Source organism: Tursiops truncatus, chromosome 20, assembly GCF_011762595.2.
Source record: "Tursiops truncatus isolate mTurTru1 chromosome 20, mTurTru1.mat.Y, whole genome shotgun sequence".
In the NCBI taxonomy this organism is placed as follows: Eukaryota; Metazoa; Chordata; class Mammalia; order Artiodactyla; family Delphinidae; genus Tursiops; species Tursiops truncatus.
Window position 1 is genome coordinate 18,288,235 of NC_047053.1, and position 27,550 is coordinate 18,315,784.

At 49.0% G+C, this 27,550-nt stretch overlaps 1 protein-coding gene across 1 annotated transcript; it reads left to right on the forward strand.

The window, feature by feature from the left end:
- Window positions 1–23,261: 23,261 nt before the first annotated feature.
- Window positions 23,262–27,244, forward strand: SPACA3 (sperm acrosome associated 3). The gene is made up of 4 exons (XM_033847992.2): window positions 23,262–23,518; window positions 24,287–24,445; window positions 24,863–24,941; window positions 27,111–27,244. The coding sequence occupies exons 1-4, from the start codon at window positions 23,332–23,334 to the stop codon at window positions 27,175–27,177; spliced, it is 492 nt and encodes a 163-aa protein (XP_033703883.1). The 5' UTR covers window positions 23,262–23,331; the 3' UTR covers window positions 27,178–27,244.
- The last annotated feature ends 306 nt before the right edge of the window (window positions 27,245–27,550 follow it).

Below are 27,550 nucleotides of genomic sequence, written 5' to 3' on the forward strand. Positions count from 1 at the left end.
AATGTCTGTAGAGTGCCTAGCCCACTGCCCTACACCCAGTCGGTGCTCAAAAAATTGCGGCTACAGACACTTCCAAGTGCCACATAGGCACTAATGATGCTCAGTGTTTCTTCTTTCAGCAGCAAATACTCAGATGACTTTCTGTCTTTGCCCTATTGGTCCATCCCTGCCTGAGGGTGACACACTTTGCTTGGGCCACCATCATGCAGTTTTCCAAGGCTAATATGTGAACCTCACCCTGCGCGGCACCTTCTTCTCCAGGTTCTTTCTTTCAAATCTTTGGCATTTTCTTCGCCTCCAGAGTTCCCGCCGACATTTCTCCTGGCACAAAGCCTATTGTGGATCTGAGCGTGATGATTCCCCCATCACTTCTTCTGTGGGTCCCCCTGTAATTTCCCCTATGATGGCCGAGTGGTTCACTGCCATCCCGCACGGCACCCACTGCCTTATCTGCTGGGGCAACCCCCTCACGCCACGCTTGGTGCAGCGGCCTGGCTCCCCCTTGTGGTGGGATCAAACCACAGCACTGGGGTCCGGCTTGTCAGAGCTGCCCACCGCCCTTTCCACATGTACTGTTTTTATTTTTATTATTAAAAAAATTTTTTTTAAATTGAAGTATAGTTGATTTACAGTGTTGTCTTAGTTTCTTGTGTACAGCAAAGTGATTCATATATAGAGAGAGAATAGAATATATATGTAGAATATATATAGAATAGAATTTAAAAGAATCTGAAAAATATATAGAATAGAAACTGAAAAAGAATATATATATTAAAAATATAAATATATAGTTATACATTATACATATCTATATTAAGAATACATATTAAAATATATAAAATAAAAATTTTAAATATAATAAAAAATTTTAAATTGAAGTATAGTTGATTTACATGGTTGTGTTAATTTCAGGTATACAGCAAAGTGATTCCGTTAATTATATCTAGTCCTTTTCAGATTCTTTTCCATAATAGGTTGTTTCAAGATATTGACTATAGTTCCCTGTGCTCTACAGTAGCACTGTTGTTTCTCTATTTTATATAGAGTACACACGCATTGTGCCCTTGGCTAGCCCTCTCCTTTTCCCTTGACAGCAATCCAAGTTTGCTTGGTCTTGAGGCAGTTTGGAGAGCTCGATAGCCAGACCCCAAGTCCTTGGGGGCACTGTCTTGGTTTTAGGGCTTGGTCAGTTCTAGAATTATGATGTTAGCTGGGAGACCATATTCTCCCTCCACAGCCTGCCCCCCACTCTCTCCGAGCCTTCCTTGCTCCTGGAACAGAGCTCTGAACACTGCTTGTTGCCCATACTTCTCTCTGGCACCAGCTTTATCTGTCTCTCCCCTTTCAGCTCCACTGCTGCCCTCTGACCCCCACCCCACCGAATTTCCGAGGGATGTCTGCACCTGACCTTCCCCCCGCCTGCTACCCTGTCTTTCTCTCCTAATTACCATTCTGTTTATACAGACTTCTCACTTTGGTCCTTTTTTTTAATTTTTAGTGGTTTCTGTTTCAATCCATCACCTTTACCATTTTTCTCTCTGCTCTTCAGTACTTACTTCTGCGAATGGGATTACCTGTTTTGTTCCTTATAACTTTTGGCTTTATTCTTCCCCGTGAGAAGCTTTCTTGGGTTGTCTTTCCAGGTGACCCAGCTCCACCTGGAAAATGAACAAAACTACCTTTCCCAGGATCACTGTTGTTGTTGGGCTGGTAATCTCCCCCTGACCTGATGGGACTTTGTGTAACCCCCATGCCCTCTCCTCGAGAGATCACTTCCCATACCCACCTTGCTGGAGTCCATGGGCCTGGGAGGTCCATAGGGGTAGCAATTATTGTTCCTGCTATGAAATTAAGAAAACAAGACTTAGCAGGGAGGAAATTGAGGCCCAAGAAGAGGAACTAACTCTCCAAGTTCGTGTGGCTAGTAACGGAAGACCTGAGAGGAGAAAGGACACCAAGGAATTCCCAGTTCATTGCCGGGCCCAGGGCTCCACCTGGATGTGATGACTGGACAGGCAGCTCATGCAAGGGTGAGCTCTGGATCCCATTCTCAGGAAGGTACCATAAACCCCTATTAGTGTGAGCCCATGTCCCTGGCCTGCTGGTCTGTTGGGTTTATGTTTCAGAATGGCAGGCAAATCACCATGTTTCTATTAATTTTTAGGATGTCAGCCACAAGGACTCTGGGAACAAGGTTCAGCAGCATCTTTCCTTGTACACCGGATGTAAGGCATGCAGTCCCAACGATTTTCTGGTTTGGATGTGCCTTTGGTCCAACTTCTGTGTTCTGTCTGGATGAGAAGTTCAGCGAGGAGGTGGAACTCAATCATTGCACTCAATTTAAACCTGGTGCTGTCTGCATAGGTGGGATCAGGTGTGTGTGTGTGTGTGTGTGTGTGTGTGTGTGTGTCTGTGTGTGTGTGTGTGCATGCACAAGTGTGCATCTTCAAGGGTAGGGATTTGCTCTTGCTTAAGCTAGGCTAAAAACGGAAGACCCGTGTTGTCGGGCAAGAGAAAATGTCTCTCCTTCTCATCTTCCTTTAGAAACTCCTCTCAAATGTGCTTTTCTCAAATGGAAGCATGTCGGAGGATGTGTAGTGTCTCCCTCCCTACTGTTCTTTGCTTCTGTCCAGGAAGAGGAGTGTTTGGACCGCTGGGCAGAAGCGGATGGTCACTGGGTCAGCCTTTAGTGGACAGGGCTACTGTGACTCCAAATCAGGAGCCGGGTGGGCTGCTTCCTGCTCAACTTCCCTCCCTCCTCAGCAAACCCTCTTCCTCTTACTGTCTCAGCTTGGAGCACATTTGGTCCAGGCTCAGGGCTACCTTCTAGAAGGCTTGCATCCTTGTCTATATAGCTGAGCTGAGCTTCCTCTCAGACCTCATCACCGTCTCTGCAGGCAAGCTTCAGGGTATGTGTGAGGAAATATGTTCCAATATCTAGATTTGGGAGTTAAGAAGTCCCACAGCTACCCTTGGCCTGTTCTGAATTCTCCAACACAAATTAAAGGAAAGCCTGTTGTTCGAGGTCTGCCACGTACCAGGGAAGATGATACTTACTTCCATTTGGCTTATAATGCTTGTGTGTCTGTGTCATGGGTTTATCTTATTGGAGCTTTTGGAGAAGAGGAGAGGAACGTGTTACCTGGAGCCCCTACCACTGGTCATCATGGGAAAGGTGTGATAAAAATTCATAAAAGCATAAACAGTGTGGAAGAGTCCAAAGGTAACTCATTAAGTGCAGAAGCACTGAGGATGCTTAGGACGAAAAAAAGAAGCCATCTAATCACTTATGGGATTTTTTTTTTTTTTTTTTTTGCGATACGCGGGCCTCTCACTGTTGTGGCCTCTCCCATTGTGGAGCACAGGCTCCGGACGCGCAGGCTCAGCGGCCATGGCTCACGGGCCCAGCCGCTCCGCGGCATGTGGGATCCTCCCGGACCGGGGCACGAACCCGTGTCCCCTGCATCGGCAGGCGGACCCTCAACCACTGCGCCACCAGGGAAGCCCTCACTTATGGGATTTATCATCACAGTTCGGAGAGTGCTGACGCTGACAGAAACCTTAAGAAACAAGGGGCCTTGCATGGGCTGTGTCCCTACTGCGTTCTGTGCTGACTTAAACACCTTACGTGCATTATTTCATTTAATATTCACAACCAGTGAGCGATCTTACAAGAAGCCTGTGATTATTTCCACTGACCCTTGGTTTAAGGCAAGCAGGGTGTTGGCCCGAGGCCACAGAATGGCTTAGTAACAGATCTGGGGTAAGAACCGAGGTCTCCGAAGTCCCATTTTCAGGTGCTTGCCTCCTATCTTGGTTCGCCCAGTTTTATAAAGGCTGGGTCTGCACATGGTCCCTGGCAGAGGGAGACGCTCCTGCCTGGGAGGGGCTGGCGTGGGGAGGACAGCCCTGTCCCTCAGGCCTCCGGTTGGCTGTAGAACTGTGGCCAGATGTACCCGTGGGTGTGACACTGTGTAGCTGTCCCTTTCTTAAGTACACAGAGGAGAAAGTTTTCCTGCTTGGGGACAAAGCTCAGAAGGTGGGGCTGGGTGCTTTGGTGCTGGCTGGCTGCCAGCTGTGAATACTAAGCCGTAACACCTGGAATACGGCGCCATAAGGGCCAGGCAGAGCAAGGACCCAAGTTCATGTCCTTTGCTCTGGGTGTTAGGCTGCCCCCCTTTTCATGCTCCTAGCATATGGGGAGCTTGCAGTTGGGAGCCGGTGTACGTTATTCTTCCCTTCCCTTCAAGGTAAAATTTGAGATTTGTATCTATAGACGTTTTTCATTTTTAGGGGTTTTCCTGAGATCTATTCAAATCAAGTATGTAACTAGTGAGGACCTACCTCACGGTGAGGCCCGATTAGGTATTGGAAGTTGGAGACTCATGACTCCTGCTCATGCCTTTAGACCTGACTCTGCCATCACCGTCTCCCAGCTTTGGACTGGGCTGTTCCCTCAGCCTGGAACATCCTCTGTGTTCCTCAGTTCTCCCTCATGGAACCTCTCAAATGTTGCCTAATATGATAAAAGCTAACACTTGCAGACTAATTCTACGTGCCAGGCATGTTCTAAGTGTTTTATGGTTTTTCACTCATGTAATCTTCTCAACAACCCTATAGCCTAGGTACCATTATTATTCCCATTTTGCAGATGAGAAACATGAGGCACAGAGAGATTAAGTAACTTGTCCAAGGTTACACTGTCAATAAGTGGCAGACCTGGAGTTGTGTTCTGGTTTATTTCCAAATACGGAAACGGGCAGCATGGTATAGTGAAGAAGCATGGGTGGGGTTCAAATCCTGGTCCCATCACTTAAAGCTGTGTGAATTTGGGAGGTGGTGTAGCCTTTTTTGGAACCTCAATTTTCTCTTCTCTAAAAGGCAGTAATACACCCAACATCATATAGTCACTGATGAGGTTGAAAAGAGTTAAACAGAGAAAGAATCGATCACTCATGAGTAAATAATAAATGTTAGCTTCTTTCACTTGCCTCTTCCAACTTTGGAATCAATGATTTACATAAATATAACACTTTAGCATAGAATAGGATGTCAGATCTGGGAAGAATCTTAGCTCCGACCTACCTAGTCCAATGCATTGACTGAAGTGTGAGGAAGAGGCAGCACTTGCTCAGAGTGACACAGTAAGGTGGCAACTGTGACAGAGATTGCAAGTTGCCTTCTCTAATCTCTGTTCTCCTTTGCTTCCTTAGTAATGGAGCTCCTGGTTTTCAGCTGGGTTCATGGCTTCTCAGAAAAAGACATTTCCTAAGTTTTCTTGGAGTAAGTGTGGCCATTTGACTATGTTGTGGACAATGAGATGTCAGTGGAAAAATCATGGGATGCTTTCTGGAAGACTCCTTTAAAAGCGAGGAGGCAGGGGGCTTCCCTGGTGGCACAGTTTTTAGGAATCTGCCTGCCAATGCAGGGGACACGGGTTTGAGCCCTGGTCCGGGAAGATCCCACATGCCGCAGAGCAACAAAGCCCGTGCGCCACAACTACTGAGCCTGCGCTCTAGAGTCCGCGAGTCACAGCTACTGAAGCCCTTGCGCCTAGAGCCCGTGCTCCGCAACAAGGGGAGCCACTGCAATGAGAAGCCCGTGCACCGCAACGAAGAGCAGCCCCTGCTCGCAGCAACTAGAGCAACCCCGTGCGCAAGTAAATAAATAATTAAAAGGAGGAGGCAGGTCCTTCTCCCTTTCTTCTGTCTTGCTGCTTGGAAGGCAGATCTGATAACTGGAGCTCCAGCTGCCATCTTGGAACCGGAGGACAGGTCACACCCTAGCTTTGACACTACCCTGAGTTATCTACCTCCAGATTTATTTCACATGAGACAAAAATAAACTTCTGTCTTGTTGAAGCCACTGTTGTTTGGGTTTCCTGTTACTTTCAATCTAACCTAATCTTAATTGACAGCATTAAATACGGACTAGAACTAAGGTCAAGCAACATCCCCAAGAGAAGGCTTGAGAGGTGCCCCGTCTTTTCCATCTCTGCAGGTATTGGTGAGAGAACCTGGTTTTCACTACGAAACACCCTGAAGCCGGGCAATGCCTTCTTGTGCCTTGTGGGTGAGGGTAGGTTTGCCTCTGGGAAGCGGCTGTGGCTGGCACATGGCTCTCAGGGATGGCTGGTCTGGGATCTGTCAGCCTTCCTTCTCCAGACACACAGAACAAACGCACGGGCAGAGCCATCCAGTGGTTCCGAATGTGGGTCTCTGCATCAGGTTCAGCCCCCTGAGTTCTAAGCCGGTGGAGAAAACCCAGAAGGACGAGTGAGATGAACTGATGATCTCTTCTGTTATTCTTCTGGCTGCTACCGGCATGCTTTGAAATTGCTGGCTTTTTTTTTTTCCTTAAAAATGTGTTCCTCCCTTTGCTTTTTTCCCCTTTTATGAATTAATTTTTTCATTGTGAAATATTTCAAAGATCAGACAAGAATAGAAAAGAGCGTAATGACTACCTATTTACCCACCATTAAAACTTTATCAAAACTTAACATTGTGTCATTTGCATCAGATCTCATTTAAAGAAATAAAACATTACTGATAGAATTGAAGCTCCCTGGATTTTCCACTCCCATTTCTATTCTTCTCCCTCCTCCTCAGAAGTAACTATTACTGTGAATCCAGTGTTTATCATTCCTATGTAAGGTTTTACACTTACGTTACATTTTTCTGTATGCATTGATACAATATAGCATTATTCAGTAGGGCTTTAAGTTTTAGATATAAATTATAGCATACTCCACTTATCACTGCGTATTCCATTGAATAATTCTACCACAATGCATTGCTCCATTTTCCTCTTGATGAATATTTAGGTTATTTCCTGTTGTTTTTCTATTACCCAGACAGTGCTGTGATGAACTCCTGTACTTACCTCCTGGGCACATCTGAGAGAGTTTCTTTAGGGCAAGTGTTAGTAACTACGGCCGATAGGTCAAATCCACTGCCACCTGTTTTAGTATGGGGTTGTAAATTAAGAATAATTTTTAATTTTTTCTTTTTATAATCTTAATTTTTAAAAATTGCAGTAACGTATACCTAGCATACAATGTTCCCATTTTAACCATTTTTAAGCGTACAGTTTACTGGCATTAAGTGCATTCACATTGTTGTATAACCATCACCACCATTCATCTCCAGAAGTTTTTCATCTTCCTAAATCGAAATTCTTTACCCGTTAAACAATAGCTTCCTATGCCCCTGTCCACTCGTCCACTTTCTGTCTCTATGAATTGGGCTACACTGGGTACCTTGTATGAATGAAATCACACACTATTCGTCTTTTTGTGACTGGCTCACTTCACTTAGCATGATGACCTCAAGTTTCATCCATGTTGCACACGTCAGAATTTCCTTCCTTTTAAGGCTGAATGACATTCCATTGTATGTATCTACCACATTTTGTTTATCCATTCACCTGTCGATGGATAGTTTTTACATTTTTTTTTTTTTGTTTTTTTGCGGTGCGCGGGCCTCTCACTGCTGTGGTCTCTCCCGTTGCGGAGCACAGGCTCCGGACGCGCAGGCTCAGCGGCCATGGCTCACGGGCCCAGCCGCTCCGCGGCATGTGGGATCTTCCTGGACCGGGGCACGAACCCGCGTCTCCGGCATCGGCAGGCAGACTCTCAACCACTGTGCCACCAGGGAAGCCCTGGTTTTTACATTTTTAATGGATAAAAAAAATAAGAATATTTTGTGATACATGAAAATGATAGGAAATTCACATTTCAGTGTCCATAAAAAAGGTTTATTGGAACACAGCTATGGGCATTCATTTCAGTATTGTCTGTGTCTGCTAAAATGGCAGAGTCGAATTGTTTTATAGTCTCGTAGAGACCATCTAGTCTGAAATGCCTAAAATGCTTACTCTCTGGCCCTTTACAGAAGCAGTTTTCTGACCCTGCTCTGTGGTGTGTAGTCACCTAGAGGTGGAGTAGTTGACCGCTAACGTACATGCATCTTCAACTTTGCTGTAAGTTGTGAAATGACTCTCCGAAACGGGAGAACCAAGGAGTGTTCGAATTTTCTGTACACTTTTCTTTTTAATAGCCAGACTCTTTCTTTAACTGAAGGCACTGAAAAGGCCCTCAGAAGGCATAGTGCAGTCAGTGACGTTGTCGCATAACAAACAACTGTGAAATTTCCGGGACTTGCAGCAAGCATTCATTTTGGGCTTTGGACGGCAAGCTGGCTGGGGTTTGGCCGATCTGCAAGCCGCTGAGCTCTGCTTGGCTCCAGGCGGTGGGGTGGGTCCCCGTCTGCTCCACACGCCTCTTGTCCGCCTTGCAGCAGCCTCAGCTCCTTGCCCCCTCCTGACTCGGGTACAGGACGTTCTTGTCCTGTGGAACATCTGGCTCCCAGGGCCTGAGGCTCCTGGCAGGGGGACTGTGGCTCTTATCATTACCAGGTTTTCACCATGGCCTCAGCAGCGCCTTCGGAGCAGGCCTCCTGGCTGCTGTGTGTAGAACTGGACCAAGGCCAAACCCCTCCCCAGGCCCCCCCCACCCCCGCCCTGCCTCCCAGAGCTCAATCAGCAGATCCACCTCCATGCTCCGTGTTTCCCATTTGATTTCTCCCACAACATCCTCGTCCTTCGCGACTTGGCAGTGCTCGTCCTTTTGTTCCTGGTGCCTAATTAAAATCAGTGATTTAATAAATCACCAAGGAGTCCCTAGGCAGGCAGGGGCATCCTCTCTCATCCCCACAGGGCAGGATGGTAGAGGCAAGAAGGAGGTGTGTGGACTTGGTATCTCTAGGGGTTTTGTTTTTCATTCATTCACTCTGCAAATACTTCTCAAGCACCTATTAGGTACCAGTGTCTGGGTTAGGCCCTGAGAAGAGAGTGAGAAATAAGAAGATAAGTCTCTATACATTCTCTTCCCCACCCACTTGCTGGTGAGGTCTTGCCCCAGATGGACAGATTTTCCAAGACTGACTTCTGTACACGTCGCTTTGGCTGCCCGCTCAGACCTTCCACTGCTGTGCCCTTATCCCAGCCAGAGCAGCTGTCCTGACCTTTGTTTCTTTCACCCTGGAGCTGGCTTTACCTTTTGAACTTAACCCCTTGAGGCTTTAGGGGTGCCTTCTCCAGAGGCCAGCCCTGGAGCTGAACTCCTCCTACAGACCCCAGTCCTGAGCTTTGCCCTGGCTTGTTCTCAACCCCTTGCCCTAGACTCAGAGGAACTGGGTACGTTTTAAGGACAAGTATTGAAGTTAAGGCCAAGTGCTGATAATGCAATTAGATTAGAGCCTCTGGAATAACTCCATTGCCTTTTTATACAGTCAAGTGACTTCCTTGGATGAGAAAACTGAATGATAACTAAAAGCCAGCTTCCTTGGAGAAAAGAAGGATTAACCAGGACAAGAGTGAGTTTCCACTTTGTTTTTGGAATGTTGAAGGAAACAGAATTGGATGTCACCGTTCACTTCTGCTTCCTCTGCCTTCCTTTCTATTTCTTCTGCCAAGCCTGACTCTCTCCAGCCTCCAAGCAGTAGGAATGCACACTTGGGAGCTCACAGATCTGCCATACATTCCCTTGAACTCCGTGCATTTCATGCAGCGTCGGTTCTGAGCTCGGTGACAGCCCTCCATGTGGGAACCTTAGCGGGATGTTGGCGATCTGGGTTTTAGATCCAGTGGAGCCGTTCAGATTCTGATCAGTCCTCGGAGTTGCATCTCCTTGTGTTTTGAATGATTCGTTTTAGACTTTTAGCCTTAGGATTTGGCATTTCAGAATGTTAGTTCTCTGCATAGCTTAACTTATCTACATCCTTGTTGACCTTTAATCAATAAAAGATGGTCTTGGCTTCACCATGGGACAGATTCTGTGTTACAGGATTGCTTTTTTTGCTGACGCTCAGCAGTTGGATGCCACCTTCCCTGCTTTAAACAGTCAAGGGCAGCCATCTTCACCTCCTTTGACTCACTAAATGACAGTAACATGCCTCTCCTCACTTTGTGGTGACCAAAAAGGTCTTCAGTCATTGCTAAGTGTTCTCTGGGGGGTAAAATCATCCCCAGATGAGAATCCCTTCAGGCCCATTGAACAGCATGAACCTGGCGCCGAGTTCTCCCCTGGCAGTTTGGGAGGGAAATTGTTTTTGGGTCTAAGGGAAGAAAGTCTTTCCTCCCAACCCTACCCCCCAGCACCTTGTGAGAGCTCTCTGGGGCCCCTGATCTCAGCCTGGAGAGGACAGATCTCAGAGACGTGGGGGAAGGTACCAGAGTGAGCACATCAGGAAAGCCAGGCCTTCTGAGAGGCATCCGTACATATTCCCCCATCTCACAGGCGTTCAGAGGGTTGGACATACCCATAGAACCAAGTATGGTTTCTCTTCCACACGCCGTAAGGAGCCCCGTCCAGCATTCACGCTGTGTGCTCTGAGCCCATGAGCGATAACATCAGAGGCTCCCCTTTGTTAATTACAAGATGAGTGTATTAACATGAAGATGTGTTCTGGAGAATTAGATCTGGTCCCTGCCCTGACTCTTGACATGGGCCCTGAAGCAATGTACTTCCCCTTTGGGGATTTTTGTCCTCACGTTCATAAAACGAAGACGTCAGATTGTACCCATGATGAGAAATTGTCCTGCTGTCCCCATCAGCCTCCCCACACCCTGAACCTTGAGAATCAAACAGCAAATACAGCTGTTTTCAGGTCATATTTATTTTAGTGAAAAATGAGAGTAGCTTTATTGAGTCCTATGGAAGACCAGGTGTATTCTTAAAACTTAGGTTAACCTGTTCCATTGACAGGAAGGATGTTAATAAAAATGACTTTATTTAGCCCCTGAAATGTTAATATCTGGGCTTTTTGCGGGCCTCTCACCGCTGTGGCCTCTCCCGTTGCGGAGCACAGGCTCTGGACGCACAGGTTCAGCGGCCATGGCTCACGGGCCCAGCCGCTCCGCGGCATGTGGGATCTTCCCGGACCGGGGCACGAACCCGCGTCCCCTGCATCGGCAGGCGGAGCAGCAACATGGAAGCAGTTTATCCTAAAATTACATTTATCCTAGAATTACACCTCGAACCATATGGCAAAATGAGCCAGGCCACAGGTAAAACATCACTGGGCGTGGTCTCAATAATCTCTTAGGGATGATGTATATAGTTTTGTGTGCAAGGAGAGCGCCCCCTAGTGTAAATTTAAGCTCCACCAAAACTGAATGTTGTTCAGCAGCTCTTGCAGAAAAGGGTGGAGGGGCTTTGGGACAAGACCAAAGTTGGTTTATTAAGAGAGTTTACCAGAGAAGTATGCTTTTTGGGAAGCTTCCAAACGGCATTAATGGCTTTGCAGTCAAAGGACTTGGGTTTTACAATCCACCTTGGCTTCAAATCACTGCTTCCAGGCTGTATGCACTTGCGTGAACTACTTCAGCCCTGTTTTCTTTATCTGTGAAACTGAGATGATGAATACCCACGCCTCAGGTTTGTTTTCAGAGTAAATAAAGGAAGTGGGAGTTGGGAGAGTGATTGAAGATGAAGCTGGAAAGATAGGGCTTGATCATGAAGCGTTTATATACCATGCTAAGGAGTTGAACTTGACTCAAAGAACAAGGGAGCCAATAGAAGCCTGTGGGCAAAAGAGAAAGGATAGCACTTGTATGTTTGAAAGATAACTGGTGGCAATGTAGACAACGGGGGCTTGAGATTCTGGTGGTGGTGATGGAGCTGGAATACATGGGAAAGATGTTTTGGAAGTAGCATTGACTTCAAATTGATGCAGTATGGTGGGTCTTGAGATGGGAGGGGACAGGGTGCAATTGGAAATGGCAACATGCATATGTGTAGCTGTTGAAATGCTTTCCCGTAAGCCTTCTTACCTGATGCTCACAGTAATTTTATGAGCTAGAGATTGTAAAGATCATTCTCATTTTATATGTAGGGAGTCTGATAGTCAGGGAGATTAAGCCAAAGGATATACAGTTAGTAAGTGGCCAAATCAGAACGTTTGGCCCAGGTCTTTGGCCCCTGATTCTGCCTCTGTCTCTCTGACCACACTTCCTCTCAAGGTTCAAGAGGCAGTTTAGGCCCAGGGTTGGATGTGTGCTGGGGTCCCAGGTTGTGTAATCTCCCTGGTTGCTAGGAGTCTCTCATAATCAGAGTCCCCAGGTTGCTAGGAGATCTGGGTTGCTAAGAGTCTCAGTTTATTATAGGTCTTGGGTCGGTAGAAGCCCTGGGTTATTCAGTTTTTCAATTTATTAAAGGCTTCACGGTTCTCAGAGACATCAGTTATTAGGGGTCTCAGGCTCCTGGGCTATTGACATCATCAGGTTGTGGGCCCACCCTGGTTGCTAGGAATCTCAGGGTGTCAGAGGCCCTGGGTGTGTGGAGGCCTTCTGCTGTTGAAGGTGCTAGTTTACTGGAAACCTCGGTTTTTAATTAATTATTTTATTTTATTTTGGCTGTCCCATGCAGCATGCATGAGGGAGCTTAGCTCCCTTAGTTCAACCAGGGATTGAACCCATGCCCTCTGCAGTGGAAGCGTGAAGTCCTAACCACTGGACCGCCAGGGACTTCCCAAAACCTCAGTTTTTAGCACCTCCAGCATGTGAGGGTTTCCAAGTTACTAAGAATGTGGACTCAGATTTTTAGGTCCAGGGCCTCCCAAGTCATGGGTCAGGAATGCAGTTTTCTCCCACCCATTCAGCCTCTTTCTCTGGTCAGATAGAGTCACAGAAGCTTTCTGTTTTTCTCAGGTGCTTCATCAGGCGGCCTCGTTCTGCTCCCACAGCTGTGCTGACCTGATTCATTCTTCTCCTGGTTCTTCCCATTTAGGTACTGATTCCAAGGCCTTTAGTGCAGAAACTTGTTACGATTCTAAATAAAGCAGATGTTGAAGCGCATTTGGGTTATGTTTGTGTTCTCATAATTCACCTTCTAGCTGGTCAGTTTTAAATAATCTTAAATTAGACTTTGTGAAAAATGCCAGGGTTGACTGCCCCTCATTTCCAATAATTTTTTTTTTTCTGTACGTGGGCCTTTCACTGCTGTGGCCTCTCCCATTGTGGAGCACAGGCTCCGGATGCGCAGGCCCAGCAGCCATGGCTCACGGGCCCAGCCGCTCCGCGGCATGTGGGATCCTCCCGGACCGGGTCACGAACACGCGTCCCCTGCATCGGCAGGCGGACTCCCAAACACTGCGCCACTAGGGAAGCCCCCAATAATTTTATTAGATGAGTCAGAACAGTAAGACTTGCCAGTGCATTTTTCCTTTTCTTAAAAAACTTTTTATTATCAAATAGTTATTCCCAGAAAGTTGCAAAGAGGGTAGAAAGAAATCCTGTGGCCTCTTCGTCCAATATCCCCCAATGGTTACATCTTCCAAAAGGATCAATGCTTAGTAGAGTAATTCCCTGCTCATCCAGAGAGCTGGTGACTTCCACGAGGGCCAACGCAGCGCAAGCTTGGAAGGGGAAAAGGCCTCTGACTGGTTGAAATAAACTCCTGCTTTCCCTTTGCAGTATCCTTATACAACATAATATACAGTTGGCCTCCTGTATCCACGGGTTTCCACCTGCAGTTGGTTGAATCTGAGGATGCGAAACCCATGGATACAGGCCAACTGCACTAGGACATTTGCTATAGGGACTTGAGCATCTGCAGATTCTGGTATCCTGGGTGTGGGCGGGGAGGTGGTCCTGGAACCAAAACCCTACAGATACCAAGGGACCCACTGTAATATCAGTCAGGACATTGACATTGCGATGACGTGTGTGTACAGTTCCGCGTCATTTTTTTTTTTTTTTTTTTTTTTTTTGCGGTACGCGGGCCTCTCACTGTTGTGGCCTCTCCCGTTGCGGAGCACAGGCTCCGGACGCGCAGGCTCAGCGGCCATGGCTCACGGGCCTAGCCGCTCCGCGGCATGTGGGATCTTCCCGGACCGGGGCACGAACCCGCATCCCCGGCATCGGCAGGCAGACTCTCAACCACTGCGCCACCAGGGAAGCCCCCGCGTCATTTTATAACGTGCATTTGTGTACCTACCATCCAGATCAAGATACAGAACTGTCCCAGCACCACAAAATCTCCCTTGTTCTCTCCCTATAGAATCGTGGGCATCTCCTTCCCTCCCCAACCAGTGTGTTTTTAAATGTATTCTCCTAACCTTTACTCAGTGCCTTTTGGATGCCTCACCCATTAATAGGTCAAGGAAATACAGAGATGAAATATAACATACTCCTTGCTCTGGAAGAGCTCACAGACAGGGCTACAGTCGCGTACATCATAAATTATAGTGCAATGTGGGAGTTCTGTGACAGGGAGAAATTCAAGGGCCGGGGGCAAGAAAATAGATTGGAGGGTTCAGGAGATAGAGAGTGGGATAAACACTTTCTGTGGAAGGTGCAACGCTGGGCTGATTTTGAAGGGTGAGATGGAGTTATCAGGTGCCCAATGAGGAGAGATTCTAGACAGATAAGTTTGGGGAAGAGTGGGTAGCTCAGAACCGTGGAAGCCCAGGGGGTGGCGTTGCAGGGAGAGAAGTATTGGGAGGAAGGGCTGGAGAAGTGGGGAGAGGACAGAGTGTGGAGGACTTCAGAACTAGTTCTGCAAGTGATAGAGATCCACTGAAAGATTTAAAAATGGGGACTGGTGTATTCAGTTCTATCACTTAGATGTAGAGAGAGACCCCTTAGGGAATGACTGTAGTCCCAGATAAGATACGCTGACAGCACCGACCAGAGTGATGGGGACAGATATGGAGGAACCATATTTGACCTCTGAAGGACGTCGGGGGTGGGGGGGGAGTATGACGTGGATGCACAAGCACTTTTTTCCAAATGGATGTTTCTCCTTTCTCTTTAGGCTGTGTCGGTTTCCCTGAGAGCAAATCCCTAGGATGTAAGTCCAGGAAGACGAATGCTAGTAGATTAATTCCCTGCTCATCCAGAGATGTTGTGACTTCCACGAGGGCCAACACAGCACAAACTTGGACGGGAAAGAGGCCTCTGATTGGTTAAAACTAGCTCCTGCTTTCCCCTTGCAATATCCTTTAGGCCCTTTTACTCAGAGCCTTTTTTGTCAATTCAAGTGAAGTTCTCAAAAGTATGGTTAGTTTCCTCTCCCCCAAAATAACAATAATTAAAGAACTACCTTTTCTTGAGTGTCTGCTTGGAGCAAGGTTCTGTGTAAGATGATCTGCATGTTATGTCGTTAATCCTCTCCACAGCCCCCTGGGTGGCAGTCCTTTTAACTTAATGGGTGAGGATACTGAGGCTGACTAACCCACCAAGGTCACAGAGCTAGTAAATTCTGTGACACCAGGACTCCAGCCCAGGTCTGGCTGCTTTCAGTCAGCTGCCCTGTACCGTGGAAGCCACACATCATAGGAGGGGAGGGAAGAGTGTCAGCCAGTAGTGGCACCACAGCAGGGAAGGGAATAATGTGGATTGAGGAACCTGGTGACTCTTAAGTGATTTTCTACCAACTTCACGGAGGACTGTATCGGTCACGGTTCTCCAGAGGAACAGAACAAATGGGATTTGTGTATATAAACACACATACAGGGAACTATAAAAATGTGGTTAGAACCGTCGTTGTATATATATTTGGGATAAGGCTTATGCAGTTGTGGAAGTGGCTGAGTTCCACTGCAGGGTGAGCTGGTAAGCTGGAGACCCAAGAGGATCAATGGTGTCATTCCAGTCTAAAGGCTGGCAGGCTCAGACCCAGGAAGAGCTGATGTTTCAGTTCTAGTTCACAGGCAGGAAAAAAGTCAATGTCTTAGTTTGAATTGCAGTCAGGCAGGGGGAATTCCCTCTTATTCAGGGAGGATCAGCCTTTCCCTTCTCTTCAGGCCTTCCGCGGGTTGATTGAGGCCCACCCACATTAGGGAGGGCAATCTGCTTTAGTCAATCTAGTGATTGAAATGTTAATCTCATCTAATGCACAGTATAATGAATATAGACACCAATATTGTATTGCAGTCATCAAGCTTGCTAAGAGACTAGAACTTAATTATTCCAGCCACTAAAAAGAAATAATGATGCAATGTGACCAAGGTGTTAATTACGACTATGATGATAATCATATCACAATATAGAAATGTATCAAATTAACATGTCTTACACCTTAAATTTACACAACCTTATGTGTCAAATACATTTCAATTTTTAAAGATGTTAATCTCCTTCAGAAACACCCTCATAGAAACACCCAGGATAATGTTTGACCAAATATCTGGGCACCCTGTGTCCCAGTCAAGTTGACACAGAAAATTAACCATCACGAGGAGGAAGACAGATTAATAAAGGAGACACAAAACTAAAAGAATATGATGGGGTGAGACTCTGCAGTGCAGGGTTAGTGACGTTACATGCCTCAGGCCTCCTGATAACAATGTCTTGTGATCACAGCCACATACTGTGATCAAAGATGAAAATAGGGGCTTCCCTGGTGGCACAGTGGTTGAGAGTCCGCCTGCCGATGCAGGGTACACGGGTTCGTGCCCCGGTCCGGGAAATTCCACATGCCGCGGAGCGGCTAGGCCTGTGAGCCATGGCCGCTGAGCCTGCGCGTCCGGAGCCTGTGCTCTGCAATGGGAGAGGCCACAACCGTAAGAGGCCCGCATACCGCAAAAAAAAAAAAAGATGAAAATAACAGGGACACAACTTATCAAGAAGAGGTTAGTTCTATTTTCACTGTTATGAGTTGGGAGTGGATCGGATGAGTAGACCTCTCTAGGAGCTCCAGGCTCTCCCTACTTGCAGGCAGGGTAGGACTCATTTCTTCATTATCCACAGAGACCCCTGCATACTCCTCGGGACCACCCTCGGCACTCTCCCGATGGAGTCCTCTGAGCTGAGGTTCTTCTGAATCAACCGACTAGATGATTTTCATTCATTTCTTCATTTCTTTCCATAGTATTTTTTGATCTTGTTGTCAACAATGGGAAAATAGACAATAGGGACGCCTCGGGCATCTCCTAGTCTGGTGGGAGCGATGGAGAAAGAAGATACTGATGTAGTGTGGTAGGTGCTGAGATGCCACATTAACATTGATTGCTGTGCCAGGGTATAGGGGACTCCTGACTCAGTCCAAGGAGTCCAGGGGAGGAAGACAAGCTCCAGCAACGCTTTAAGGAGGACCAGCAGCTAGCCAGTTAGTTGGAACAGAAAGAGTGTACTTGACAGGGAAAAACATATATAATGGCACGTAAGACATGGCTGCAAGCACTGACACACATTTAGGGAACTAAAGTTTGATTAGAACAGTGGTTCTCCCCTCTGGTAGCACTTTGGAATCTCCTGGAAGTGTTGAAAAAGTAGTAATGCCTGGGCTTTACCCCCAGAGATTTGGATGTAATGGGACTGGGGTGGTGCCCAGGTGTCAGTATTTTTTCTGAAGTGTAGCCAGGACTGAGAAGCAGAAATGGAAGAGATGCTTCAGGAGAACTTAAACCTGAAGGGAGCTGGTGGGGGATCTCTGCTGGGATGTGGTCAAGACTCCGAGCTTGCTTTGGGGGAAACGGAAAAGACTCGCACTGAGCTCAGCAGAGAAATCAAGACCCACCAATTGTCAACTGGGGTCTCGTCTGCCCTTGTAACTTTTTCTTTTGAGCTTTCTGTTTCTTCTTCTCCATTTAAGAGTGAAAGTCAAGTGGGAAATAACAAAACATACAATAAAATAAAAATAAACTGAAAGATGACTCAATAAAAAGAAGTGATAAACTAGTAAAAGCAGGCCGATCCAGTAACAACCTCCAAAACTCAACCGCACGAAATCACCACCCGGGGCCAGACAATAAAAACAGTAGTTAAGACATACTGATCCAAGTGGTACATATCTTCAGGCATTGAGACAGTGAGGGAGGATTATTCCCATTTTACAGAGGAGCAAACTGAGGCTTGGGGAGATTACCGTGGTTCTAGGGGGTGGGGCAGCGTAACGACTCCATTTTATAGATGAGGAAATGGAGGTTAACTGGCCAAGACTAAATAGCCAGCCAAGGGCACAGCAAGAATTGAACTCAGGTTTCCTAACTCGAGTCCAGAGCCCTTCCCCCAGGACAAAGTCTCAAGCCTTGGCTGTGCACTAGAGTCATCTGGGGGACCTTTTAAGAAATACTGATGCCAAAGAGACATTTCTCTAAAGAAGACACACGGGTGGCCGACAGGCATATGAAAAAAACGTTCAACATCACTAATCATTAGGGAAATGAAAATCAAAACCACAATGAGACCTCACACCTCATACCTGTCAGGACGGCTATTATAAAAAAAGCAAAAGATAAGTTTTGGAGAAACTGGAACCCTTGTGTGTGTTGGCAGGAACGCAAAATGGCGAAGCAGCTGTGGAAAACAGTATCCTCAAAACATTAAAAATAGAACTACCGTGTGATCCAGCAACCCCACTTCTGAGTATTTATCCAAAAGAATTGAAATCAGGAACTTGAAGGGATATTAGCACTCTTACGTTCATTGCAGCACTAGTCACAATAGCCAAGATGCGGAAAAAACCTAAATGTCCATCAGATGAATGGATAAAGAAAATGCGGTCTAGACACCCAGTGGTGCACTATTCAGCCTTAAAAAGGAAAGAAATTCTGTAACACGTGAGCACACGGATGAACCCGGAGGACATTACGCTCAGTGAAATAAGCCGGTCACAGAAAGACACACACTGCATGATTCCACTTATAGGAGGTATCGAAAAGAGTCAAGTCCATAGAATCAGAGAGTGGAATGGTGGTTGCCGGGGTCTGGGGGAGAAGGGAGTGGGGAGTTACTATCTACGGGCATAAAGTTTCAGTTAAACGGGGAAGAAGTTTCTGGGGATCTGCTGTACCACACTGTACCTATGATCAACTACACTGTACTATACAGTTAAAATTTTGTTGAGGGTAGATCTCATGTTAAGTGACTCATATCTTTCTACCACAATAAAATTAAAAAAAAAAAAAAAGAGAGAAACCCTGATGCAAACGTGGGTCAACCCTCAATTCGAATCTGGTCTGTCTGGGATGGGGCCCGGGCAGACAGGATGAACAGGGACAGCTTGACATGTTTGTGGTTATGCTCTGCTCTTAGTGGTAATTGATCCTGTGCATTGCGTGTCTCTAGAGATGTTTCCTGTATTGTTATTCCCCCTTGAGAATGAAGGAAACTGAGAGGTTAAGTCACTTTTACTGGAACTCCCAGCTGGTAGTCACTAGCGCCCCTGTTCGTTCTCAGGTCAGCCTGACTGCAAAGTCCATGCTCTAACTGCTGTGCCACACGGCCTCCAAGCAGGGGCCCTTGTGGGGTATAGACACGGGTGTCACATGCCCTTCTATTTCACTGCTCTGTCCCACAAGCTTTAGGGTCAACAGCATCCCATTTGTCCCAGGCTTGTCCACACTGAACTGTCATCATCCAGATGGAGAAAAGGGGCGGTTCGTAGCTCAGCATCAAGGGAGAAGAACAAAGGAGTTTGACCGTGAGGTCAGATGCCTGGGGCGGCGGCGGCCACCCGCCAGCAGCATCATCCCTCGGTACCCACCGGAAGGGCCTGTTGGGAGGAGAGGAGTGAGCCATCCTTCAAAGTATTGTGCGTGTGAGCGAAGGTGGGCAAGGGGGGTTGAGCTTAGATCCTCCTAATATGTCCCCAGGCCCTGACATTGAGGGGCTCAGGGGGGCTAGCAAAGCTGGGTGGGTGAAGATGGTTCTAGAAGATGAGCTCACAGAACTGGGGAGTTCCAGAAGGCCCCACGTCATTTAGAGCCTGCCCTTTCCCATCATTCTCTTCAAGCTGGGTGCCTGGGGCCCCAGCTGTATCATGGGGGGTGTCCCGGGCTGAAGCAGAGCGTTGGGCCGCTGCTGTTACTGCCACTGTCACTGCTGTGTCAGCTCTCGTGCGGACGACACCTGATCAGTGAGCCCCCTTCCCGCTCTTCCTGCAGCTGTTTACTGATTAGAAAGGGACATGGAGAAAGGAAGGCAGTGGTCAGGGATTGCGGGGCGGGGCGGCGGATCCTGGGCTGGTGAAGCGGCGGGTGGGGAGTTGAGAGCGAGAGATTGGAGACCACGCTGGCAGCCTCTGGTCTCTGGATCAGCAGACCTGACTCCTGCTACCTCTAGATCTGCTGGGAAATGCTCAGGATGAAATGACCTTTAAACAACTCTGCTACCGAAAAAGCAAACACAAGTCTCTGTAGAGCAGCCGGCTTGGTTTCTTCATCTAGAAGTTGGAGACAGTAATCCTTCCCCCCTTGAATTGTTGAGAGGATTAGATGAGATGAAGTCAGAAAACATCCAGAAAAAGCCCAGCACAGCGTCTGCCAGATTTTAAGAACTCAGAAGGGTGTCTTCCTCCCTCTCATCCCCCCACATTTTGACGAGAAGGGCTCATGCTCTTGTGGACACGACTTCAATATACTTCAGTCTTGAGAAGCACCCATTGATCGGCCGCTCCATGCCGGCAGCTCTGCTTGACTCTCAGGATTGACTCTCTTGACTCTCAAAGAACCATTGTTCTTTGGAAGTTCACCTGGTAGTGGGAAAGGCTAACGTCTTTTACAGTCTACTGTGCAGGAGGGCAGAAGCACAGGGCGCTTTGGGAGTATTGGGGGGGCGGGGGCCCACTGGGGGAGTCCCGCTGGGGAACTCACCTCTAATGTGACCCTTGAAGTATAGGTAAGAGTGAAGCACGTAAAGGAAACGAGAGGGTTCCTGCTCAGACGGCAAGATCGTCGTGAGCGAATGACGTGTCGTTACTGGAACTTAATGTGTTGCGGGGGAGAGGTCAGCAAGGCTGGGTCACGAGGACCACGCTTAGGAGGAGTGAGGAAGGAAGTCATCAAAGGACGTCACACGCCAGGCTTTTTGTTTAAAACCTTCGTGCTGGTGAATGTGGGGAGAATAGCTGGGGAGAAGGTCGGGACTGGATGCCAGGAGACCATCAGCACGGCAGGAGGGTGGGCCGAGCTGAGGAAAAGATGCTGCCCTTGGAGGGAAGGTGGACTCAACAGCACATTGGGATTGATGGCTTGGGGATGAGTGAAAGATGTTGTGATGGAGAGGAGTGAAGAATGACATTTATATCTGGATGAAAATGTTTATCCAGTTTGGATAAATAGGTTTAAACAATAGAACATGATGAGTTTAAAACCAAGAATGTTTGAAACCAAGAAAGGGAAGACATACAAAAGAGCACTAAAATAGTGGGAAGGTTCGTTCTGTTTTGGACGTGCTCCGTTTGAGTTCACTCTGTCTTATCCAAGCGGAGGTTCCCAGGAGGCAGTTACCTATGAGGTCTGCTGCTCCGGGGAAGATGTCATATACGCCATCACCCTGCAGCGGGCAGTAGGCACAGACATGCTTGGGTATCTTGCAGGCTGCCCGGAGGGTTTCCTGAAGTGGGAGAGAGGAGGGCTCAAGGGAGAAATGCCTGGGAAGCGTATCGGCATTTAAGGCCTGGGCGGAAGTGGATTCCACGAAAGGGAATCCGAGGAACCTGCGAGAGGGGAGCGTCATGGAAGCTGAGAGAGGCAAGAGTTTCAACCGGGTGGAGTGGCAGCGGTGTGCAAGGCTGCTGAGGGCTCCCGCGAGACAGGAGCTGATGAGGGTCCATCGGACTGCGTAGAACAGCGTCAGGCCAGTGGTCGTGGTGGTGACGCTAAATTTCACTGGGTTGAGAAACAAATGGGAGGTGAAAAGATCATAGATTTTCCCCTAGAAGTTGAAATGAGAAAGAGAGGGAGAGGGACAGGTCAGTATAGATAAAGAGTCCGGGGAAGGTTATTTTAGAAGCTGGAGATCTAAGCATGTCTGTATCTGCAGAGGAAGGAGGGGTTGGTGGAGAGGAGGGGCTGGTGACGCTGAGAGAGGAGAAGTGGCTGGTAGAACATGGTGGAGAGATGCGAAAGGATGAAACACAGAGGTTGGAGGAAAGATGGGCCCCCGTCAGTGTAGAGGCGCCTCCTCTGTGAGGGTAGGGATGGGGTAAAGGCAGAAAGAGGAAGGAGGTCTCACCTGTGCGCACCTTGTTTTTCTCAGTGAGGCAGGAGGTGAGGTGGGACAGGGCAGGGAGGGGACTCAAGGACAGTAATGAGGGTCATGAATACCCCCTGAGGGAAATGGGAGAGAGAAACCTGACCAAGACGAGCATCAGTGCCGTTGCCAGCATCGCTTCCTAATAGAAATAGTGACCAGCCGAGTTCTAGTGCAAAGAGCCCCGTTCTCTCCGTGCCTTTCTTTTCTCATTCATTCTTTCAACAATCCGATGAGGCAGGTGTTATTAATTGCCTCACATTATAGAGGAAGAAGATGGTGCTGGGAAAGTGTCCACATCAGAGACGTTATGCGTAGGGGGGGGCTTCCCGCTGAGACGCGGCTTACTGCAAAGCCCACCCTTGTCTTGTCATCCTTGGGCTCGGGGCCACCCAACTGTAGGGACAGCCACTCCCGAGGTTGTGTTTCATTTTTGGAATCTATGAAGGTTGGGGGGCCGAGGTCGTGAGAGACATGGAGAGGCAGGTCACAGGTGGCTGGGGAGAGATAGAAGTGGAATAGAGACATTTCTCTATTCTGAGACAGAGTGGAGGCCAAGGTCATACCCAGGTGCAAATGTCCTTCATGATGTTGGGGACAGGCCTGCAGAGCCAGTGATGAGAGGCGTGGAGGGCACACCGAACCGGGCGAGGTGAGCCTCGAGGGAGGCCGGGCTTTAACAAGGTGATGGTTTAGATGGGGTGGCGGACATGGAGGAGAGTTTCAGCATCGCCCTGGGCGGCCTGTGTGTGGGAGAGAGGGCATCCTCTGCCTGAGAGGCTGCAGGGCGGCAGTGTCCTAGGGCGAGACCTGGCTTCAGTGCAGGCCAGGACGGGGAGGCTCAGCGCTAGAAGAGAGCTTCGTGCTGAGGGATAAAATAAGGCTGAGGGATTGATTTACACAGATGCCACTGCTCGGCTGTCCCCTCCGGGAGCATCTGCTTGTGGCCAAAGCCCAGTGGGACTTTGGAGTCATATAAACTTTGGCCTCAGTCCAAACTTTGTCCCTTCTGAGTTGTGAAGTCCTGGGATTCAGGGTTCCGTGATGCCTGGCAAGTAGTATGGAGCTCAGAATACGTTTGTCCTCTCCCCGCTTCCCCTCCTCTCTCTCAGCTGCCGGGACAGGGGGTTACAAAGCAGGATTGGAGGGGAAAGAGGCTGGCCTCGGGGAACCCTCTTCTGGCTCTTGGTGGTACGGCTGAGGCCCCATCAGGGCTACAGGGGAGCAGGTTGGCACTTCCCAGGTACACTCAGGCCCTGTTTCCCTTCTTCTTCCAGGGGCACCCTTCTGTGAGCTGCCTGTCAAAGCCCAGCTTGGAGCCAGGGCGACGGGGTCTCCAACCCTGCCGCCCGCATGGAAGGTGGGAGCTGGGCTCCCAGAAGGTGGCCGTGCCTGCCTGGGATGACGTCACTGGCCTTGGCGTCTCTGCTCAGCTGCCTGCTCACCTCCGGCCAGGCCGAGGTCTACAGTCGCTGTGAGCTGGCCAGAATGCTGCAGGATTTCGGCCTGGATGGCTTCCGGGGATACAGCCTGGCGGACTGTGAGGACTGCCCTCCCTTCCTCCCTCTTCCTCCCTCCAGGGCTGTGGCCTTGGGAGCCTCTGTTCTCCTTTGTCAAACAAGGATCCCATGAGCTGAGAGGTAGAGAACACCTGGCACTGGGGTGAATACACAGCAGGCAGACGACAGGCAGCCACAGCAGAACGACCTCTTCCTTTTCTCCCCCGCTGGTAAAGCCAGGAGCCACAGGAAAAGAATGGTGTCCTACCCTAATCTGAATTGCGGTCACGAGGGTCAGACATTCCCAGTGAAGTTTAGGGCGAGCGGAGCAAAGCAGTAAATACCAAACTTTTCAAGCTGGTGGCAGTTTCGAGAAGCAATGAAGTCCAGCCACACCCGGACTCATTTCTTCTCTAGTTCTAGCCCTCTCTCTAGGTTCCCCCTGTGCCTTCCTAATCATGTCTCTAAAGAGCGAGCTCTTGTTCGTTCACCCCACGGCATTTCTTGGGTCCTACTATGTGCGGACAGTGAGACCGTGGGAAGATTGCTAGCCTAGGTGTCAGGACGCCTGAGGTCGGGTCCCGACCCTTGCTCTTCGGTAGCTCTGTGTGACCTTGAGTCAGTCACTTTGCCCCTCCGAGCTTCGATGGATTCATTTGTCAAGGAGGTGGGAGGGCGTCTGCCCTGACTGCCTGGAAACGGGAGTGAAGGCTCAGAGAAGGTGACGTGTGGAGTCTGCCCCATGAGCCCTCTGGGCTGGGTTGGCCTCCGTCATCCGACCCGCAGGCCTGTGTCTCCGCCCTGTGCAGGGGTCTGTCTTGCTTACTTCGCAAGTGGCTTCAACACAGCTGCCGTGGACCACGAAGCCGATGGAAGTACCAACAATGGCATCTTCCAGATCAACAGCCGGAAGTGGTGCAAAAATCTCAACCCCAAGGTCCCAAACATGTGCCAGATGTACTGCTCCGGTAGGCTGGGCCTGGGCCCGGGGCTGGCTGGGGCCGGGCTCTGCACCGGCCATTGCTTCTTCCCCAGCTTTGTGTGTTCCTCCTGCCTTATGTTTGAGTGGGGACCCCCGCTGCCTGCTGGGTCTACCAAGGAGGGCGGGATGGGGCGAGTGATGAGGATGGATCCTCCGTGAATATAATTTGGGGTCCCAGATGGGACACTGTCCTGAGAGCTGTGGCAAGGGAGGGGGGATGGCTTCTGATGGGGGGAAGTGATCGGGGAAGCCCTGTGCTTCCAGGGCGGTTGAGGGACAGGGTTGAATTTAGGATGGAGGAGGGTGTGTACATGTGTGAGAAAGACAGAGAGATGGAGACAGACTCTGGCTATCCAGCTCCAGCCCCTGCTCCCTCATCGTGTTTCTCTGCCTCCCTCCCCAGACTTGTTGAATCCTAACCTCAAGGATACTGTTATCTGTGCCATGAAGATAGTTCAGGATCCCCAGGGTCTGGGCACCTGGTAAGTAATGTAGGTTGGAGGCCCCTGCAAGGAGACGTGGCCAGGACCACAGTAGGGAACTAACCTTCTCTGAGTGTCCTCCTTACCCCAGGCGCCATTCCATGGCCTCACAATCCAATCTGCACGGCCGCTTTCGGTGGTGGCGGAGCTCACTACCACTGATGTATTTACAGACAGCGCACTGAATTTTAGGGAGGATAAGCAAGTCACTGGAGGTCACGGAGCCAAGCCTGGCTCCTCCAAGACCTGCCTATGTCGGGATGCCTGCCTACAAGTTCACTAGTCCAGGGTCTAGGAACTTTGTTTCTTAACTGTGGCATCTTTGTCCAGTACAACAGATCAAAGAGGTTCCCTGCTTGAAGCGTGGGTGGGTGCCCTGGAGCCGCACCCTATCAGCCTTCCCTTTACTCACCTCCTTCCCACAAGATGGCCTTTGGAGCCATCCTCATAGGCAAGGGAGTTGGATGAGCACCCGATGGGGCGCTGGACTGTATCTTTGGAGCCCCTGAAGCAGCAGGCCTACAGCTTCCCAGCCTCTTCCCATGGGAGCTTCTCTACAGAGAGTCTCCAACCTCCCTTTACTCCCCTATCTGGATAGCAGCAGGGGTAAAATCCCTCCAGGTGGCCAGAACCCAGGGCAGATGTGATAGTGACGAGGCTGCTGGGGTAATTAGGAAAGTATCAAATGTCAGTCCATGAGCAGAAGGAAGCGAGACGGACTAGAGGCAGGGGGGCTAGTTGGGAAGCCTCCGCAGGAGTCTAAATGAGAGACAGAGGGTGTGGACTCAGACAGTTATATAGGTGATGGACAGGAGAGGGGTGAGGGGTGAGGGGCTGTGGAGAAGGAACAGGGACGCGTGATATATGGCCAGTGAGCGAGAGGAGGAGGTGAAAAGGACCATGAACGTAGAGAAGGTCCAAGGTGGGCCTTGACAATGGCCACAGCTTTGGAGACGTGTTGATTTGAGAACCGTTGAAGCCCCAGGAGCTGAATCTGGAATGAGGCAGGCTCAGCAGGATAGAATGCACATCTATAAAATCAGGAAGGGTGAATGCAGGCTCAGGTAGGAACCCAAGGGCTTGAGGCCTTGGGGCCATTACCCTGGGATGGAAGAAACAGGTTCTTTTGGGTTAAATCGAAGAACAACTCTCTTGTACGCTGGGAGTAAATTTGTGGCATGTATAACCTCTGAGAGGCGGCTGAGGCTAATAGGAAGTGGTTCTAGAATGTAGGAAGGGTGCTGTTTATTCCCTCCACATGCACACCTGAGAACTCACCTGTGCCAGGCTCTGTGCTGCGTGCTGGGCTTCAGGCGTGGCCAAGACCCAGTTCTTTGCCCTCAAGCGTCTCAGTCTAATGGAAGAGATGAACAATCAAGGTCTTTTAGGGGCCCTCCTTGCCATTGGGCTCTCTGACATTGACATCATAGAGGACCCTAGTTATCCAAGTTTGGAACCCCTGGGAACTTGGGACCCCCAGGAGCCCAGGATCTTGCTTAACTTCCTCAAGATGCTAGCATGACACTGGAACAAGGTAATGGTCCTAAAAGAGCCTATAAACTACAGTTACTGGCAACTGAAAGATCCAGATTGGTAGCCAAAGAGAATTGGGTGTAGGTGCATTTCTGTCATTTACAAGCTGTGGACCTTGGGCAAGTAATTCTGCATCTTAGGCTCAGCTTTTCATTTGGAACATAGGGAACATAATATCTGCCCAATTTACCTTATAGGGCTGCTGGGGGGCATGGCAGATAAATGGGTGATGGGTGTGGCAGTGCTATGTACACTGTAAAGGGCTGTACACATGTACGCTGGCATCACTGTCTGCAGAAACATCATGGTGTAGGAAGCGAGCATTGAATTGGGGCTGTGGACCCCAGTCTTTGCCACTGACTTCTGGGTGAACCTGAGCAAGTTACTCCATTGGTAAAATACGGAGGCTAGACAGGTAACTTTTTAAGGGCCATTCTCTCTCTTCTTTTTTTTTTAACTTCTTTTAGGGGGTTCTTTGCTAGTTAACACAGCTGACTTGTCTCTCTTCCCCTTGGTAGCCCCTTTCCTCACCTCACTTCTGGTTTAGAGCCCACGCCTCCATCCTTTTCTCCTCTGAGCAAAGACTGAAGACTGCAGCTGATTTGGTCTCTCCTCTTCCCCATCTTCCATCCTCAGGGAGGTCTGGAGGCATCACTGCCAGGGCGAGGACCTCAGTGACTGGGTGGATGGCTGTGAATTGTAGGATTCTCTCTGGATGGACAGGCCATGCATAGCAGCTTGGGAGATGTGGTTTGGTTCCTGACCCAGGCCTGGGGAGACAAGCCAACTAATAAAGTATAGTTTAATATGTAAGTGTGGTTCTCAGCTGTCACTGTGCGTCCAGGTGGCGTGTTGGAGCCAGAAGCATCTCAGGGTTTCCTCACTATCCGCCTGGGCTGGGGTTCAGCTGGACTTCAAAAAGCCTACCGCGGGAGGTTTGCCTCCACTCCTGGAGGCCTGGGGAGGGGGGGTGTCAGTGCCCGTGTTGCCCACACCTGGCAGAGTTTCCTACATGAACCTCCTGAATGTATGATTGTTGCATGAAGGATGCCTCCTGAATGAACGGTAGGCACTCA